Source organism: Phyllobates terribilis, unplaced genomic scaffold, assembly GCF_046119375.1.
Source record: "Phyllobates terribilis strain yellow unplaced genomic scaffold, ASM4611937v1 Scaffold_9__5_contigs__length_417890890, whole genome shotgun sequence".
NCBI lineage: Eukaryota > Metazoa > Chordata > Amphibia > Anura > Dendrobatidae > Phyllobates > Phyllobates terribilis.
In genome coordinates this window covers 410,708,840-410,723,950 of record NW_027362769.1, presented here as the reverse complement: position 1 = coordinate 410,723,950, position 15,111 = coordinate 410,708,840, and the positions used below count along the sequence as shown (strand labels likewise).

The following is a 15,111-nucleotide window of genomic DNA, read 5'->3' as shown; positions in this document are numbered from 1 at the left end:
TTTGACAGATTCAGTTTTAGGTAGAGGGAGGACACAGTGTTAGACACAGCAGAAAGACAATCACTGGTCTTTTGTAGTAATGCAGGGGTGATGTCCGGAGCAGAGGTGTATAATTGGTGTCATCAGCATAAAGATGGTACTAAAAACCAAATCTGATAATTGTTTGTCCAATGGGAGCAGTGTATAAGAAGAAAATAAGGGGGTCTAGGACTACTCCTTGAGGAACCCCGACGGTAAGGGGAAGGAGAGAGGAGAAGCCGGTAAAAGACACAGAGAAGGAGCGGTCAGAGAGATAAGAGGAGAACCAGGAGAGAACAGTGTCCTTGAGGCCTATAGTGCGGAGCATAGTGAGGAGGAGCTGATGATCCACAGTGTCGAATGCTGCAGAGAGATCCAGGAGAATCAGCAGGGAGTAGTGACCATTAGATTTAGCTGTTAGTAGATCATTAGAGACTTTAGTGAGGGCAGTTTCAGTGGAATGTAAAGAGTGGAAACCAGATTGTAAAGGGTCAAGAAGAGAATTATCTGAGAGATAGCGGATTAGACGGGAATGGACCAGGCGTTCCAGGAGTTTAGAGATAAAGGGAAGATTGGAAACAGGTCTGTAGTTGGCCGTGCAGTTCTGGTCAAGGGATGGTTTTGTAAGTAATGGATGTATGCTGGTGTGTTTAAAAGAAGAGGGAAAGATACCAGATGAGAGGGAGAGGTTGAAAATTTTAGTTAGGTGAGTGGTGACAGCTGGAGCAAGGGACTGAAGGAGATGTGAGGGAATAGGGTCACTGGTGCAGGTGGTAGGGCGAGAAGATGCAAGAAACCTGATCACTTCATCTTCCGTGACTGGTTCGAAGTCAGAAAGTGAGAAAGATACAATGTGGGGGGGGGAGAGCATGCATAACATTTGGGGATTGTGAGAAAATTTCCTGTCGGATATGGTCAATTTTTTCTTTGAAACAATTGGCCAGATCGTCAGCGCTGAGGTCGGTGGTCGGGGCCTGTGTTGTTTGATTGAGGAGAGAATGAAACGTGTCAAAGAGTCGTTTAGGATTATTGGACAGTGAGATGATGAGGTTGTTAAAGTAGGTTTGTTTGGAGAGGTGAAGGGCAGAGTTATATGTTTTCAGCATAAATTTATAATGGAGGAAATCTTCGGGCAGTAGATTTTCTCCACAGCCTTTCAGCGCACCTGGAGCACCGCTGGAGAAGACGTGTTTGAGGTGTGTGCCAGGGTTGTCGCCGTCTATGCCGTATTGTTCTCTGTGTAGGAGGTGCGGCTTCATCCAGGGCGCATAGCATTATTTCGTTATAATGCTTCAATACAGTCGGGACATGAGAGGGAGGAGATTGGGGCCAATGATGATTGCAACTTTTTCATAAATTTCTGGGTGTTAATGGAGCATATATTTCTAGAAGTGTGGAAAGTGGGGGTTTCATGAGTAGAGCCACAGTTCTTGACAGAGAATGAAAGAAGATTATGGTCAGAGAGTGGAAGGGGAGAGTTAGTAAAGTCATGTACTGAGCAAAGCCGGGAGAAGATCAGGTCCAATGTGTTCCCGTCCTCATGTGTAGGAGAATTAGCAACTGTGAAAGGCCGAAGGAGGAGGTTAGTGATAAAAGGTGAGCGGCAGATGGGGAAAGAGGATCGCCAACTGGGATGTTAAAATCTCCCATGATTAGAGTGGGGATGTCGCAGGATAGAAAATTTGGAAGCCAAGCAGAAAAGTGATCCAGGAACTGACGGAAGGGACCTGGAGGGTGATAGACAACCACCACTCGCAAGGAGACAGGCCGGTAGAGTCTGACTGTGTGGGCCTCAAAAGATGGGAAGATAAGGGAGGGTACTGGGGGGATAACCTGAAAAGTACATTTTGTTGAAAGAAGCAGACCAACACCTCCACCTGATGTGTTGTCAGGTCTCGGGGTATGAGAGAAATGTAGGCCACCATAGGAGAGAGCTGCAGTGGCGGTGGTGTCCGACTGCTGGATCCAGGTTTTGGTGAGAGCCAGAAGGTTGAGGGATTTAGAGAGGAAAAAATCATGGATGTAAGAGAGTTTATTACATGCTGAGAGTGCATTCCAAAGGGCACAGTTGAAAGAGACAGAAGGCATGTAAGGAATATAAATAAGATTAGCAGGGTTTCTGAATGTAACAGGGAAAGGGTAACTGTTATTATTACTGGAGAGTCCTGGATTAGGAGAAATATCACCTGCGACTAAGAGAAGGAAGATACAAAGAGTGAGCAGATGGTTGAGTGATTTGTGAGACCGTTTCCTCTGTTGTATGGTGGGAATGAATGGATCTGTGTGGTATAACATTGTGAAGAGAGCATGACAGCTGTACATGGGAGAAGAGAGGAGAGAGGGGTTAATATGGATGAAGTGTGCAGAATTTGTGGGAGAAGGGTGAATGTGGATGATTGTAGCAGCCAGAACATAAATGGCACAAATACAAAGGGTGAACACTGTTTGCAAAACAGATGACCTGGAAGCAAGTTTGTTTAATTGTCTTGCAGATCTTACCTGTCCCCTGCCATGTCTAACTGCCGTGACACTTTGATAAACTATGGCACTTCGATAAAGTATCCATAAATGCTATATGTTTAAATGCCCCTGCATAAATGTTGCCCCTTGACTATGTCTCAATATATATGGACGTATCTGCTTAGATCTACACAGATTTAACTCATTAGCAATCAATGAACTAGCTTAAGACAACAGGAGACAATAAAACTGCAGAAAAAAAACAGACTGGCAACTCAACATGAATCATAAACTGTTAAAGTAAGTGTGATGACCTTAAAGCATCATGGATTAAACAACGTAGATGAATGAGATATATATGCCAGTGATTAGCTGCAGGGCATTGCAAGTAACATGGAGGTACAAAGATACATAGGACATCGCTCTCCTCCTCACAATCCTCCATCTCTTACCCAGTCTGGAGTGGAGATACTGCAGCTCCTCATCATACAGAGCGCCGCTCACATCAGTCACGTTCACCCGCCCTCGGTTCTTGCTGTGATACAGGATCCCGAATTTGCACTGAGAGACGTCATCACGGAACCGCTGGACTCCGGTGTTACTGATAGAACAGGTCCGGACCTCAGGAGCCCGATCCCTGGATCTATGGGATGTGAGCGCGGCCACCAGCCAGGAATACTGACTCTCCGCTTCTCTGGAGAAAATCCCGATAACGAATTTATTGCGATCCTGAAAGTGGAAGAAAAATACAGAAGATTCTGGGAACAAGAACATAGAAAACTAAAAAAAATACAGAGCAACATCAAAACAGCGCTGCAATGTGACATAAAGCTGTGACTCACTAGTCCTGGGGCCGCCGCTGTCACATTAGTTTGCGGTGAAATCATCCAGCTCTTCTCATTGGAAACTCAGATTTCATTGTTGCACATATTGTCAGAAGTCGTCAGGTCCAGTTATGAAATGAGACGTTTCCTAAAGATTTTCATCTCCTGAATTCAAATCTGACAATGTGCAAAATGCCTCTTTGGAGAAAAAGAGGACTTGAACTCTATAGCGCCACCTATTGGAAGCAGTGATCCTACAAGTTACAATCAACCCTTTAACGAGTCGTGCAATATGACTTAGGATAAAAGCCCAATCAGAACCTCAATTTGCAGTCACGGTGTCTGTCAATGAACATTTTTCAGGACTTGGCTCTTATTTTTATGATATCGAAGAGTTTGCCTTTTACTGATGCGTATAATTAATACATAAAAGTTTCAGAACTTTGACACATTATTATTAGTTTTGCAATTATAAAGATGCTGAATATTTTGTTGCCAATTTTCTGATATTTATTTAGAGCAAACTGAGCAACAATTCCAATAAGTGAAACGTCTAAACTATTGTGAATTATAAAGTTACAGAAACGGCTCTAGAACATTTGCTCCTCATTCAGTGACGACTGTTTTTTTGCTCGTCTCTTGTCCTCCCGCATCGGGTCATCTCTTACAAATTGTCCAGCAGTAATCTGGAGAATAAGGGGCAGGAGTGTGGAGAATAAGGGGCAGGAGTGTGGAGAATAAGGGGCAGGAGTGTGGAGAATAAGGGGCAGGAGTGTGGAGAATAAGGGGCAGGAGTGTGGAGAATAAGGGGCAGGAGTGTGGAGAATAAGGGGCAGGAGTGTGGAGAATAAGGGGCAGGAGTGTGGAGGAATAAGGGGCAGGTGCGTGGAGAATAAGGGGCAGGAGCGCTGAGAATAAGGGGCAGGAGCGTGGAGAATAAGGGGCAGGAGTGTGGAGAATAAGGGACAGGAGTGTGGAGAATAAGGGGCAGGAGTGTGGAGAATAAGGGGCAGGAGTGTGGAGAATAAGGGGCAGGAGTGCGGAGAATAAGGGGCAGGAGTGCGGAGAATAAGGGGCAGGAGTGCGGAGAATAAGGGGCAGGAGTGCGGAGAATAAGGGGCAGGAGTGCGGAGAATAAGGGGCAGAAGTGTGGAGAATAAGGGGCAGAAGTGTGGAGAATAAGGGGCAGAAGTGTGGAGAATAAGGGGCAGAAGTGTGGAGAATAAGGGGCAGGAGTGTGGAGAATAAGGGGCAGGAGTGTGGAGAATAAGGGGCAGGAGTGTGGAGGAATAAGGGGCAGGAGTGTGGAGGAATAAGGGGCAGGAGTGTGGAGGAATAAGGGGCAGGAGTGTGGAGGAATAAGGGGCAGGAGTGTGGAGGAATAAGGGGCAGGAGTGTGGAGGAATAAGGGGCAGGAGTGTGGAGGAATAAGGGGCAGGAGTGTGGAGGAATAAGGGGCAGGAGTGTGGAGGAATAAGGGGCAGGAGTGTGGAGGAATAAGGGGCAGGAGTGTGGAGGAATAAGGGGCAGGAGTGTGGAGGAATAAGGGGCAGGAGTGTGGAGGAATAAGGGGCAGGAGTGTGGAGGAATAAGGGGCAGGAGTGTGGAGGAATAAGGGGCAGGAGTGTGGAGGAATAAGGGGCAGGAGTGTGGAGGAATAAGGGGCAGGAGTGTGGAGGAATAAGGGGCAGGAGTGTGGAGGAATAAGGGGCAGGAGTGTGGAGGAATAAGGGGCAGGAGTGTGGAGGAATAAGGGGCAGGAGTGTGGAGGAATAAGGGGCAGGAGTGTGGAGGAATAAGGGGCAGGAGTGTGGAGGAATAAGGGGCAGGAGTGTGGAGGAATAAGGGGCAGGAGTGTGGAGGAATAAGGGGCAGGAGTGTGGAGAATAAGGGGCAGGAGTGTGGAGAATAAGGGGCAGGAGTGTGGAGAATAAGGGGCAGGAGCGTGGAGAATAAGGGGCAGGAGCCTGGAGAATAAGGGGCAGGAGTGTGGAGAATAAGGGGCAGGAGCGTGGAGAATAAGGGGCAGGAGCGTGGAGAATAAGGGGCAGGAGTGTGGAGAATAAAGGGCAGGAGTGTGGAGGAATAAGGGGCAGGAGTGTGGAGGAATAAGGGGCAGGAGTGTGGAGAATAAGGGGCAGGAGTGTGGAGAATAAGGGGCAGGAGTGTGGAGAATAAGGGGCAGGAGTGTGGAGAATAAGGGGCAGGAGCGTGGAGAATAAGGGGCAGGAGCCTGGAGAATAAGGGGCAGGAGCGCGGAGAATAAGGGGCAGGAGCGTGGAGAATAAGGGGCAGGAGTGTGGAGAATAAAGGGGCAGGAGTAAGGAGAATAAAGGGCAGGAGCCTGGAGAATAAGGGGCAGGAGTGTGGAGAATAAGGGGCAGGAGTGTGGAGAATAAGGGGCAGGAGTGTGGAGAATAAGGGGCAGGAGTGTGGAGAATAAGGGGCAGGAGTGTGGAGAATAAGGGGCAGGAGTGTGGAGAATAAGGGGCAGGAGTGTGGAGAATAAGGGGCAGGAGCGCTGAGAATAAGGGGCAGGAGCGCTGAGAATAAGGGGCAGGAGTGTGGAGAATAAGGGGCAGGAGTGTGGAGAATAAGGGGCAAGAGTGTGGAGAATAAGGGGCAAAAGTGTGGAGAATAAGGGGCAAGACTGTGGAGAATAAGGGGCAGGAGTGCGGAGAATAAGGGGCAGGAGTGTGGAGAATAAGGGTCAGGAGTGTGGAGAATAAGGGGCAGGAGTGTGGAGAATAAGGGGCAGCGCTGCTGGGAATATTGAGGCATCACAGAAACTTCATGGATTTGTCACTAACATGTAACAACTTGCGGAATGTTTATAATTCTCCGTCAGTAACCATAGAAACAGCGACAAAAAGAGCGAAAACACTGAAAAGGCAAAATGTGAAAAACTAAATGTGCGTCAGTCTCAACATTTTTGGTCCCAACTGTAAGGTGAAACACGCACAGGGGGGCCCGGCGATGTCTATGGTGAAACACGCACAGGGGGCCCCGGCGATGTCTATGGTGAAGCATGTACAGGGGGGCCCGGCGATGTCTATGGTGAAACACGCACAGGGGGGCCCGGCGATGTCTATGGTGAAACACGCACAGGGGGCCCCGGCGATGTCTATGGTGAAACACGCACAGGGGGCCCCGGCGATGTCTATGGTGAAGCATGCACAGGGGGCCCCGGCGATGTCTATGGTGAAACACGCACAGGGGGCCCCGGCGATGTCTATGGTGAAACACGCACAGGGGGCCCCGGCGATGTCTATGGTGAAGCATGTACAGGGGGGCCCCGGCGATGTCTATGGTGAAGCATGTACAGGGGGGCCCGGCGATGTCTATGGTGAAGCACGTACAGGGGGGCCCGGCGATGTCTATGGTGAAGCACGTACAGGGGGGCCCGGCGATGTCTATGGTGAAGCACGTACAGGGGGGCCCGGCGATGTCTATGGTGAAGCATGTACAGGGGGGTCCGGCGATGTCTATGGTGAAACACGCACAGGGGGCCCCGGCGATGTCTATGGTGAAGCATGTACAGGGGGGCCCGGCGATGTCTATGGTGAAGCACGTACAGGGGGGCCCGGCGATGTCTATGGTGAAACACGCCCAGGGGGCCCCGGCGATGTCTATGGTGAAGCATGTACAGGGGGGCCCGGCAATGTCTATGGTGAAACACGCACAGGGGGGCCCGGCGATGTCTATGGTGAAGCACGTACAGGGGAGCCCGGCGATGTCTATGGTGAAGCATGTACAGGGGGGCCCGGCGATGTCTATGGTGAAGCACGTACAGGGGGCCCCGGCGATGTCTATGGTGAAGCATGTACAGGGGGGCCCGGCGATGTCTATGGTGAAACACGCACAGGGGGGCCCGGCGATGTCTATGGTGAAGCATGTACAGGGGAGCCCGGCGATGTCTATGGTGAAGCATGTACAGGGGAGCCCGGCGATGTCTATGGTGAAGGAGGCGCTGCAAAAAAAAACAGAAATTAGAAACTAGAGACCACTTCTCATGATGAATGGGTGAAAATTCCTCAGGGACACTGCCAAAAGCTGGAGCCTGGATATGCATCACGTTTACAGCAGGTTATAGCAGCCAGAGGGGCAGCAGGTTATAGCAGCCAGAGTTGCTCTGCTAAGTACTAAAGCCACTAGACATGATGGGATGAATAATCCTGAATGTGCAGGAGTCAGTAAAAGTGGAATTTTGTGGTGAATTTGGAGAATTCTGAGACTGCGACTCTCACCAGAGCGGTTATACAGCCATTCACTGCGCTTCCTTTCTACATTGTAGTCAGCTCCTGCAGTCGGATATTTAGGAAAAGTCGTAATCTGAAGGAAGTGTCACATTCTTGGATTGAGGAACAATAAACAGAACTATACCTTGCAAAACAGTTTTTTTATTGAGTTATATAAGGGGTGGGAGCCTTCCTAGCACCTTGCACTGGGACTGGAGAGCCGTATTCACTTTCCAGCTAATATATAATTATGGCGCCCCCTGGTGTTATACCCTAGCTATAGCACCCCCTATTGTTACAACCTAGTTATAGTGCCCTCTGGTGTTACACACTGGTTATGGCACCCCCTGGTGTTACACCCTAGTTATGGCACCCCCTGGAGTTACACACTAATTATGGCGCTCCCTGGTGTTACACACTGGTTATGGCGCCCCCTGGTGTTACACACTGGTTATGGCGCCCCCTGGTGTTACACACTGGTTATAGCGCCCCCTGGTGTTACACACTGGTTATGGCGCCCCCTGGTGTTACACACTAGTGTGACGATACAGAGTAAAATCTTAATTAGCCAGACAATTAGATTTGGTAATCCAAGATAAATACCTTATTGTGTTTTATTAGAGATTGCTGGCTGTGTTTTATTAATGTTCTGCTTGCTCCTCAGTTTATGTACACTAATTTAACTTGTAAAGTGTCCAGCATTCCACTAATCTCATTACTCTCTAAGCAGCCTCTAGCCATTGTTCAGGAATTGTCTAGGGCCTATTGTGTAAGTGTTGAAAGAAGGTTCCATGGGGCCTTCACTGCAGGGAGTCTCACATGTAGACCCAGGTGATGAGGTGGACCTGAGAAAGATACCTGCACTAATACACACTGAGCTTTGGGGGAAAGGGTGAGAGCAGTTCTAGTCATTCAAAGACTTGAGCCCAGAGAAGCAGGAGGGACATGTGTTTTTGTGTGAGACAGTCTTGGGACAGAGATTCAGAAAGACTTTTACAAGGAGATTGAAAGACATCCTTCAGGACAGTAGATGGATTGCATGGCGTCTCCATCTAAAGAGACACAGATTTGTATTCTACATGATTCTAGTCTAAGGGTATCGGCCCTGACTGGAAAGATTCGGATCTGCTCCATTAACCATCAGAGAGCCCATGGATACTTTTGGGGAGACCAGGAGAGGACGAAGAAGTCACCTGGCTCCATAAATATGTTGTTTGAGGTTGCTAGGAGGGATCCACCGGTCGCCTAGAACCGATGGAGACATTTGGAGTTGCCAAGAGGGACCCACCGGTCACCTGGCCCCATGGAAACTCTCGGAGAGGCCAGGGTGGAACTTGTACCTCGATGGACTGCTAGCTTCCTAAGCTTGTCACTACCTCCTCTTTGTGGGGGCCCGCCAGAAGTGGGGGGCCACTGGATGAGGTAGTCGGCCCTTGAAGTCTCCAAACTCGCAGCTGTTCTATCCCAGGCGGGCGTGGCGGACGGGCGAGTCTGTGTAATGTTGCACCATCTTGGGTATTTGCTGGGACTGTTCTATGTTTATTGTCTGTTTTGTGGTTTAATAAAGTATTGCCTCGTTGAGTTACCCTCACCCTGTGTTGTCTGAGTAGCGTTACACACATGGAAGACCGCGGGTCTTCACAACTAGTTATGGCGCTCCCTGGTGTCACACACTAGTTATGGCGCCCCCTGGTGTTACATAGCAGTTATGACGCCCCCTGGTGTTGCATAGTAGTTATGGCGCCCCCAGGTGTAACTTAGCATTTATGGCGCCCCCTGGTGTTACATAGAATTTATGACTCCCCCTGGTGTTTAACCCTAGTTATGGCACCCCCTGGTATTACACCCTAGTTATAGCACCCCCTGGTATTACACCCTAGTTATAGCACCCCTGGTGTTACACTAGTTATGGCACCCCCTGGTATTACACCCTAGTTATAGCACCCCTGGTGTTACACTAGTTATGGCACCCCCTGGTATTACACCCTAGTTATAGCACCCCTGGTGTTACACTAGTTATGGCTCCCCCTGGTGTTACACTAGTTATAGCACCACCTGGTGTTACACCCTAGTTATAGCACCCCCTGGTGTTACACTAGTTATAGCACCCCCTGGTGTTACACTAATTATGACGCCCCCTGGTGTTACACTAGTTATGACGCCCCCTGGTGTTACACTAGTTATGACGCCCCCTGGTGTTACACTAGTTATGGCGCCCCCTGGTGTTACACTACTTATGACGCCCCCTGGTGTTACACTAGTTATGGCGCCCCCTGGTGTTACACTAGTTATGGCGCCCCCTGGTGTTACACTAGTTATGGCGCCCCCTGGTGTTACACTAGTTATGGCGCCCCCTGGTGTTACACTAGTTATGGCGCCCCCTGTTGATACACTAGTTATGGCGCCCCCTGGTGTTACACACTAGTATTGACTCCCCCTGGTGTTACACTAGTATTGACTCCCCCTGGTGTTACACTAGTTATGGTTCCCCCTGGTGTTACACCCTAGTTATGGCACCCCCTGGTGTTACACCCTAGTTATGGCGCCCCCTCGTGTTACACTAGTTATGGTCCCCCCTGGTGTTACACCCTAGTTATGGCGACCCTGGTTTTACACTAGTTATGGCGCCCCCTGGTGTTACACACTAGTTATGGCACCCCCTGGTGTTACACCCTAGTTATGGCACCCCCTGGTGTTACACTAGTTATGGCACCCCCTGGTGTTACACTAGTTATGGCGCCCCCTGGTGTTACACTAGTTATGGTTCCCCCTGGTGTTACACCCTAGTTATGGCGAACCCTGGTGTTACACTAGTTATGGTTCCCCCTGGTGTTACACTAGTTATGGCGCCCCCTGGTGTTACACACTAGTTATGGCGCCCCCTGGTGTTACACTAGCTATGGCGCCCCCTGGTGTTACACTAGCTATAGCACCCCCTGGTGTTACACCCTAGTTATGGCACCCCTGGTGTTACACTAGTTATGGCACCCACTGGTGTTACACTAGTTATGGCGCCCCCTGGTGTTACACCCTAGTTATGGCGCCCCCTGGTGTTACACTAGTTATGGCGCCCCCTGGTGTTACACCCTAGTTATGGCGCCCCCTGGTGTTACACTAGTTATGGCGCCCCCTGGTGTTACACCCTAGTTATGGCGCCCCCTGGTGTTACACCCTAGTTATGGCGCCCCCTGGTGTTACACCCTAGTTATGGCGCCCCCTGGTGTTACACTAGTTATGGCGCCCCCTGGTGTTACACCCTAGTTATGGCGCCCCCTGGTGTTACACCCTAGTTATGGCGCCCCCTGGTGTTACACCCTAGTTATGGCGCCCCCTGGTGTTACACCCTAGTTATGGCACCCACTGGTGTTACACTAGTTATGGCGCCCCCTGGTGTTACACCCTAGTTATGGCGCCCCCTGGTGTTACACTAGTTATGGCGCCCCCTGGTGTTACACTAGTTATAGCGCCCACTGGTGTTACACTAGTTATAGCGCCCCCTGGTGTTACACTAGTTATGGCGCCCCCTGGTGTTACACTAGTTATGGCGCCCCCTGGTGTTACAGTAGTTATGGCGCCCCCTGGTGTTACAGTAGTTATGGCACCCCCTGGTGTTATACTAGTTATGGCACCCCCTGATGTTACTCAAGTTATAGCACCCCCTGGTGTTACACTAGTTATGGCGCCCCCTGGTGTTACACTAGTTATGGCGCCCCCTGGTGTTACACTAGTTATGGCGCCCCCTGGTGTTACACTAGTTATGGTGCCCCCTGGTGTTACACTAGTTATGGTGCCACCTGGTGTTACACTAGTTATGGCGCCCCCTGATGTTACACTAGTTATGGCGCCCCCTGATGTTACACTAGTTATGGCGCCCCCTGGTGTTACACTAGTTATGGCGCCCCCTGGTGTTACACTAGTTATGGCGCCCCCTGGTGTTACACTAGTTATGGTGCCCCCTGGTGTTACACTAGTTATGGCGCCCCCTGATGTTACACTAGTTATGGCGCCCCCTGGTGTTACACTAGTTATGGTGCCCCTTGGTGTTACAATAGTTATGGCGCCCCCTGGTGTTACAATAGTTATGGCACCCCCTGGTGTTACACTATCTATGGCACCCCCTGGTGTTACATTAGTTACAGCGCCCCCTGTTCTTACACACTAGTTATGGCTCCCCCTGGTGTTACACTAGTTATGGCGCCCCCTGGTGTTACACTAGTTATAGCACCCCCTGGTGTTACACTAGTTATGGTGCCCCCTGGTGTTACACTAGTTATGGCGCCCCCTGGTGTTACACTAGTTATGGCGCCCCCTGGTGTTACACCCTAGTTATGGCGCCCCCTGGTGTTACACCCTAGTTATGGCGCCCCCTGGTGTTACACCCTAGTTATGGCGCCCCCTGGTGTTACACTAGTTATGGCGCCCCCTGGTGTTACACCCTAGTTATGGCGCCCCCTGGTGTTACACTAGTTATGGCGCCCCCTGGTGTTACACTATCTATGGCGCCCCCTGGTGTTACATTAGTTACAGCGCCCCCTGTTCTTACACACTAGTTATGGCTCCCCCTGGTGTTACACTAGTTATAGCACCCCCTGGTGTTACACTAGTTATGGCTCCCCCTGGTGTTACACTAGTTATGGCGCCCCTTGGTGTTACAATAGTTATGGCGCCCCCTGGTGTTACACTAGTTATGGTGCCCCCTGGTGTTACACTAGTTATGGTGCCCCCTGGTGTTACACTAGTTATGGCGCCCCCTGGTGTTACACTAGTTATAGCACCCCCTGGTGTTACACTAGTTATGGTGCCCCCTGGTGTTACACTAGTTATGGCGCCCCCTGGTGTTACACTAGTTATGGCGCCCCTTGGTGTTACACTAGTTATGGCGCCCCTTGGTGTTACACTAGTTATGGCGCCCCTTGGTGTTACACTAGTTATGGCGCCCCCTGGTGTTACACTAGTTATGGTGCCCCCTGGTGTTACACTAGTAATAGCGCCCCCTGGTGTTACACTAGTAATAGCGCCCCTTGGTGTTACACTAGTTATGGCACCCCCTGGTGTTACACTAGTTTTGGCGCCCCCTGGTGTTACATTGGTTATGGCGCCCCCTGGCTGTGCTCTGTCTCTCGGAGCCTCCATGTCCTGTGTCCGTGCCGGCGGTCCCACCTTCTGCTCCTGTACAGAGTGGTCTTCTCTCCGGCACTGGACACATTGGGGGGATTACTGGAGACATCACATGGTGGGAAGCCTGTAATCCCCCCGATCCTCCTCCGTCCTCACTCGCTGACGGTTATATGATGTCATTACAGATCCGGACATTTTCTTACCATCAGTCGCTGGAAGAAGGTCGTTGAATTTTCTGTAAAGGAAAGTAAAGTGATTATAACCCCCATCAGACAGTGTGGTGTAGTCATCCTCTCCTCGCTGCCTGATGCCGTCCTGAGGCCGGCAGTGATCACAGTGGTCAGGACGGGGTTAACTACACGTCATCATATAAGTGATAATGACAACAGGCGGCTCCTCCTCTGTATCACCCCCATCAGGATGATTCCTGACACACAACTACTGCCCCCAACATCCCGGCATCAATGCTGACACCACAGAGTGTGTCCTCACCTGCTGCCGCCTGTAGGATCCCCATCATCCGCGTCACTTTTCTGGCCATTCTCCTCTCCGCAGATATATCGCTGCTGTCTGATGTACAGATCTCATCCACCTCGGCCTCGGTCAGCGTCACCAGGGGATATGGGGGGGATAGTCCTGCCGCCCACTCTGGTCCCGTGTCCTCCACATCAGTAACGACCATCATCATCTCCTCTGGCCCTGATCATACACAGCGACACAATATATCAGGTAGAAGGACTACTACTCCCATCATTGTACCTAGTACACATTATATCAGGTAGAAGGACTACTACTCCCATCATTGTACCTAGTACACATTATATCAGGTAGAAGGACTACTACTCCCATCATTGTACCTAGTACACATTATATCAGGTGGGAGGACTACTACTCCCATCATTGTACCTAGTACACATTATATCAGGTGGGAGGACTACTACTCCCATCATTGTACCTAGTACACATTATATCAGGTGGGAAGATTACTACTCCCATCATTGTACCTAGTACACATTATATCAGGTGGGAGGACTACTACTCCCATCATTGTACCTAGTACACATTATATCAGGTGGGAGGACTACTACTCCTAGCATTGGTGCAGAGTGTCCACCACAGAGCAGTATACTGATAGTATACTACCACCGTACAGACCTTCGTAGTGTGAGGTCGTTACACATCACAGGATACAATGGCGGCTGCCCTCACCAGCCCCGGGTCACTGCACTCTTGCCCTCCGGGATGCAGCAGCCCCATGATAAAGGCCGGGGCAGCGCAGGTGCAATCACTGGTGAAACGACCACCAACCTGTCAATCATGGAGGCGGCCGCCTGCTATTAGAAATGTACACGGATAAGACTTGTGTAGGGCGCCAGTCACACAGATACGTGCAATGCCCCACGCGGGATTACAGGCTTTTGGTAAGAGCATATTATTAGATAGGCAGCTGCGGAGCACTATGTAAGTACACCCCACAGGGACAGACACCCCACTCTCCTCCCAACACTACAGAGCCCAGCTACACCTGCAAAGACAAAACAAATACATAATGTATTGGTCGATATTTGGCAAAAATGCACAAGATCACAACCACCGGTCGTCATAGATCTGCGAGTCCCTACACTAAAATAACACGCAATTCACTGAAAATCCAATCTGTACAAGCCACATCTGAGTGCATGTACATTGCCAGACAGCCGCCCTCCATGAATGGTCGGGGTGAGTGGTCTCATCAGTGTTCTGCACCTGCGCTGCCTCCAGCCGCCCTCCATGAATAGTCGGGGTGAGTGGTCTCATTAGTGTCCTGTACCTGAGCTGCCTCCATCCGCCCTCCATGAATAATCGGGGTGAGTGGTCTCATCAGTGTTCTGCACCTGCGCTGCCTCCAGCCGCCCTCCATGAATGGTCGGGGTGAGTGGTCTCATCAGTGTCCTGTACCTGCACTGCCTCCAGCCGTCCTCCATGAATGGTCGGGGTGAGTGGTCTCATCAGTGTCCTGCACCTACACTGCCTCCAGCCGCCCTCCATGATCAGCTGGGGTGAATGGTCTCATCAGTGTTCAGCACCTGCGCTGCCTCCATCCGCCCTCCATGAATGGTCGGAGTGAGTGGTCTCATCAGTGTCCTGCACCTACACTGCCTCCAGCCGCCCTTCATGAATTGTCGGGTGAGTGGTCTCATCAGTGTCCTGCACCTACACTGCCTCCAGCTGCCCTCTATGAATGGTCGGGGTGAGTGGTCTCATCAGTGTCCTGCACCTACGCTGCCTCCAGCCGCCCTCCATGAATGGTCGGGGTGAGTGGTCTCATCAGTGGTCTGCACCTGCGCTGCCTCCATCCGCCCTCAATGAATGGTCGGGGTGAGTGGTCTCATCAGTGTCCTGCACCTGCGCTGCCTCCAGCCGCCCTCCATGAATGGTCGGGGTGAGTGATCTCATCAGTGTTCAGCACCTGC

The 15,111-nt window shown here is 50.7% G+C and overlaps 1 protein-coding gene across 2 annotated transcripts in view; it reads right to left on the bottom strand.

Annotated features, from left to right (window-relative positions):
• LOC141162671 (uncharacterized) overlaps positions 1 to 15,111 on the bottom strand; it is a 56,129-nt gene that overhangs the window by 7,436 nt on the left and 33,582 nt on the right. For both annotated transcript variants that reach the window (XM_073649021.1, XM_073649022.1), the window contains exons 4-6: positions 13,151 to 13,357; positions 12,862 to 12,893; positions 2,931 to 3,207 (exon numbers count right to left, since the gene is read on the bottom strand). In XM_073649021.1, the coding sequence (XP_073505122.1) occupies positions 2,931 to 3,207; positions 12,862 to 12,893; positions 13,151 to 13,357 (516 nt within the window). The remainder of the gene's footprint in view (positions 1 to 2,930; positions 3,208 to 12,861; positions 12,894 to 13,150; positions 13,358 to 15,111) is intronic.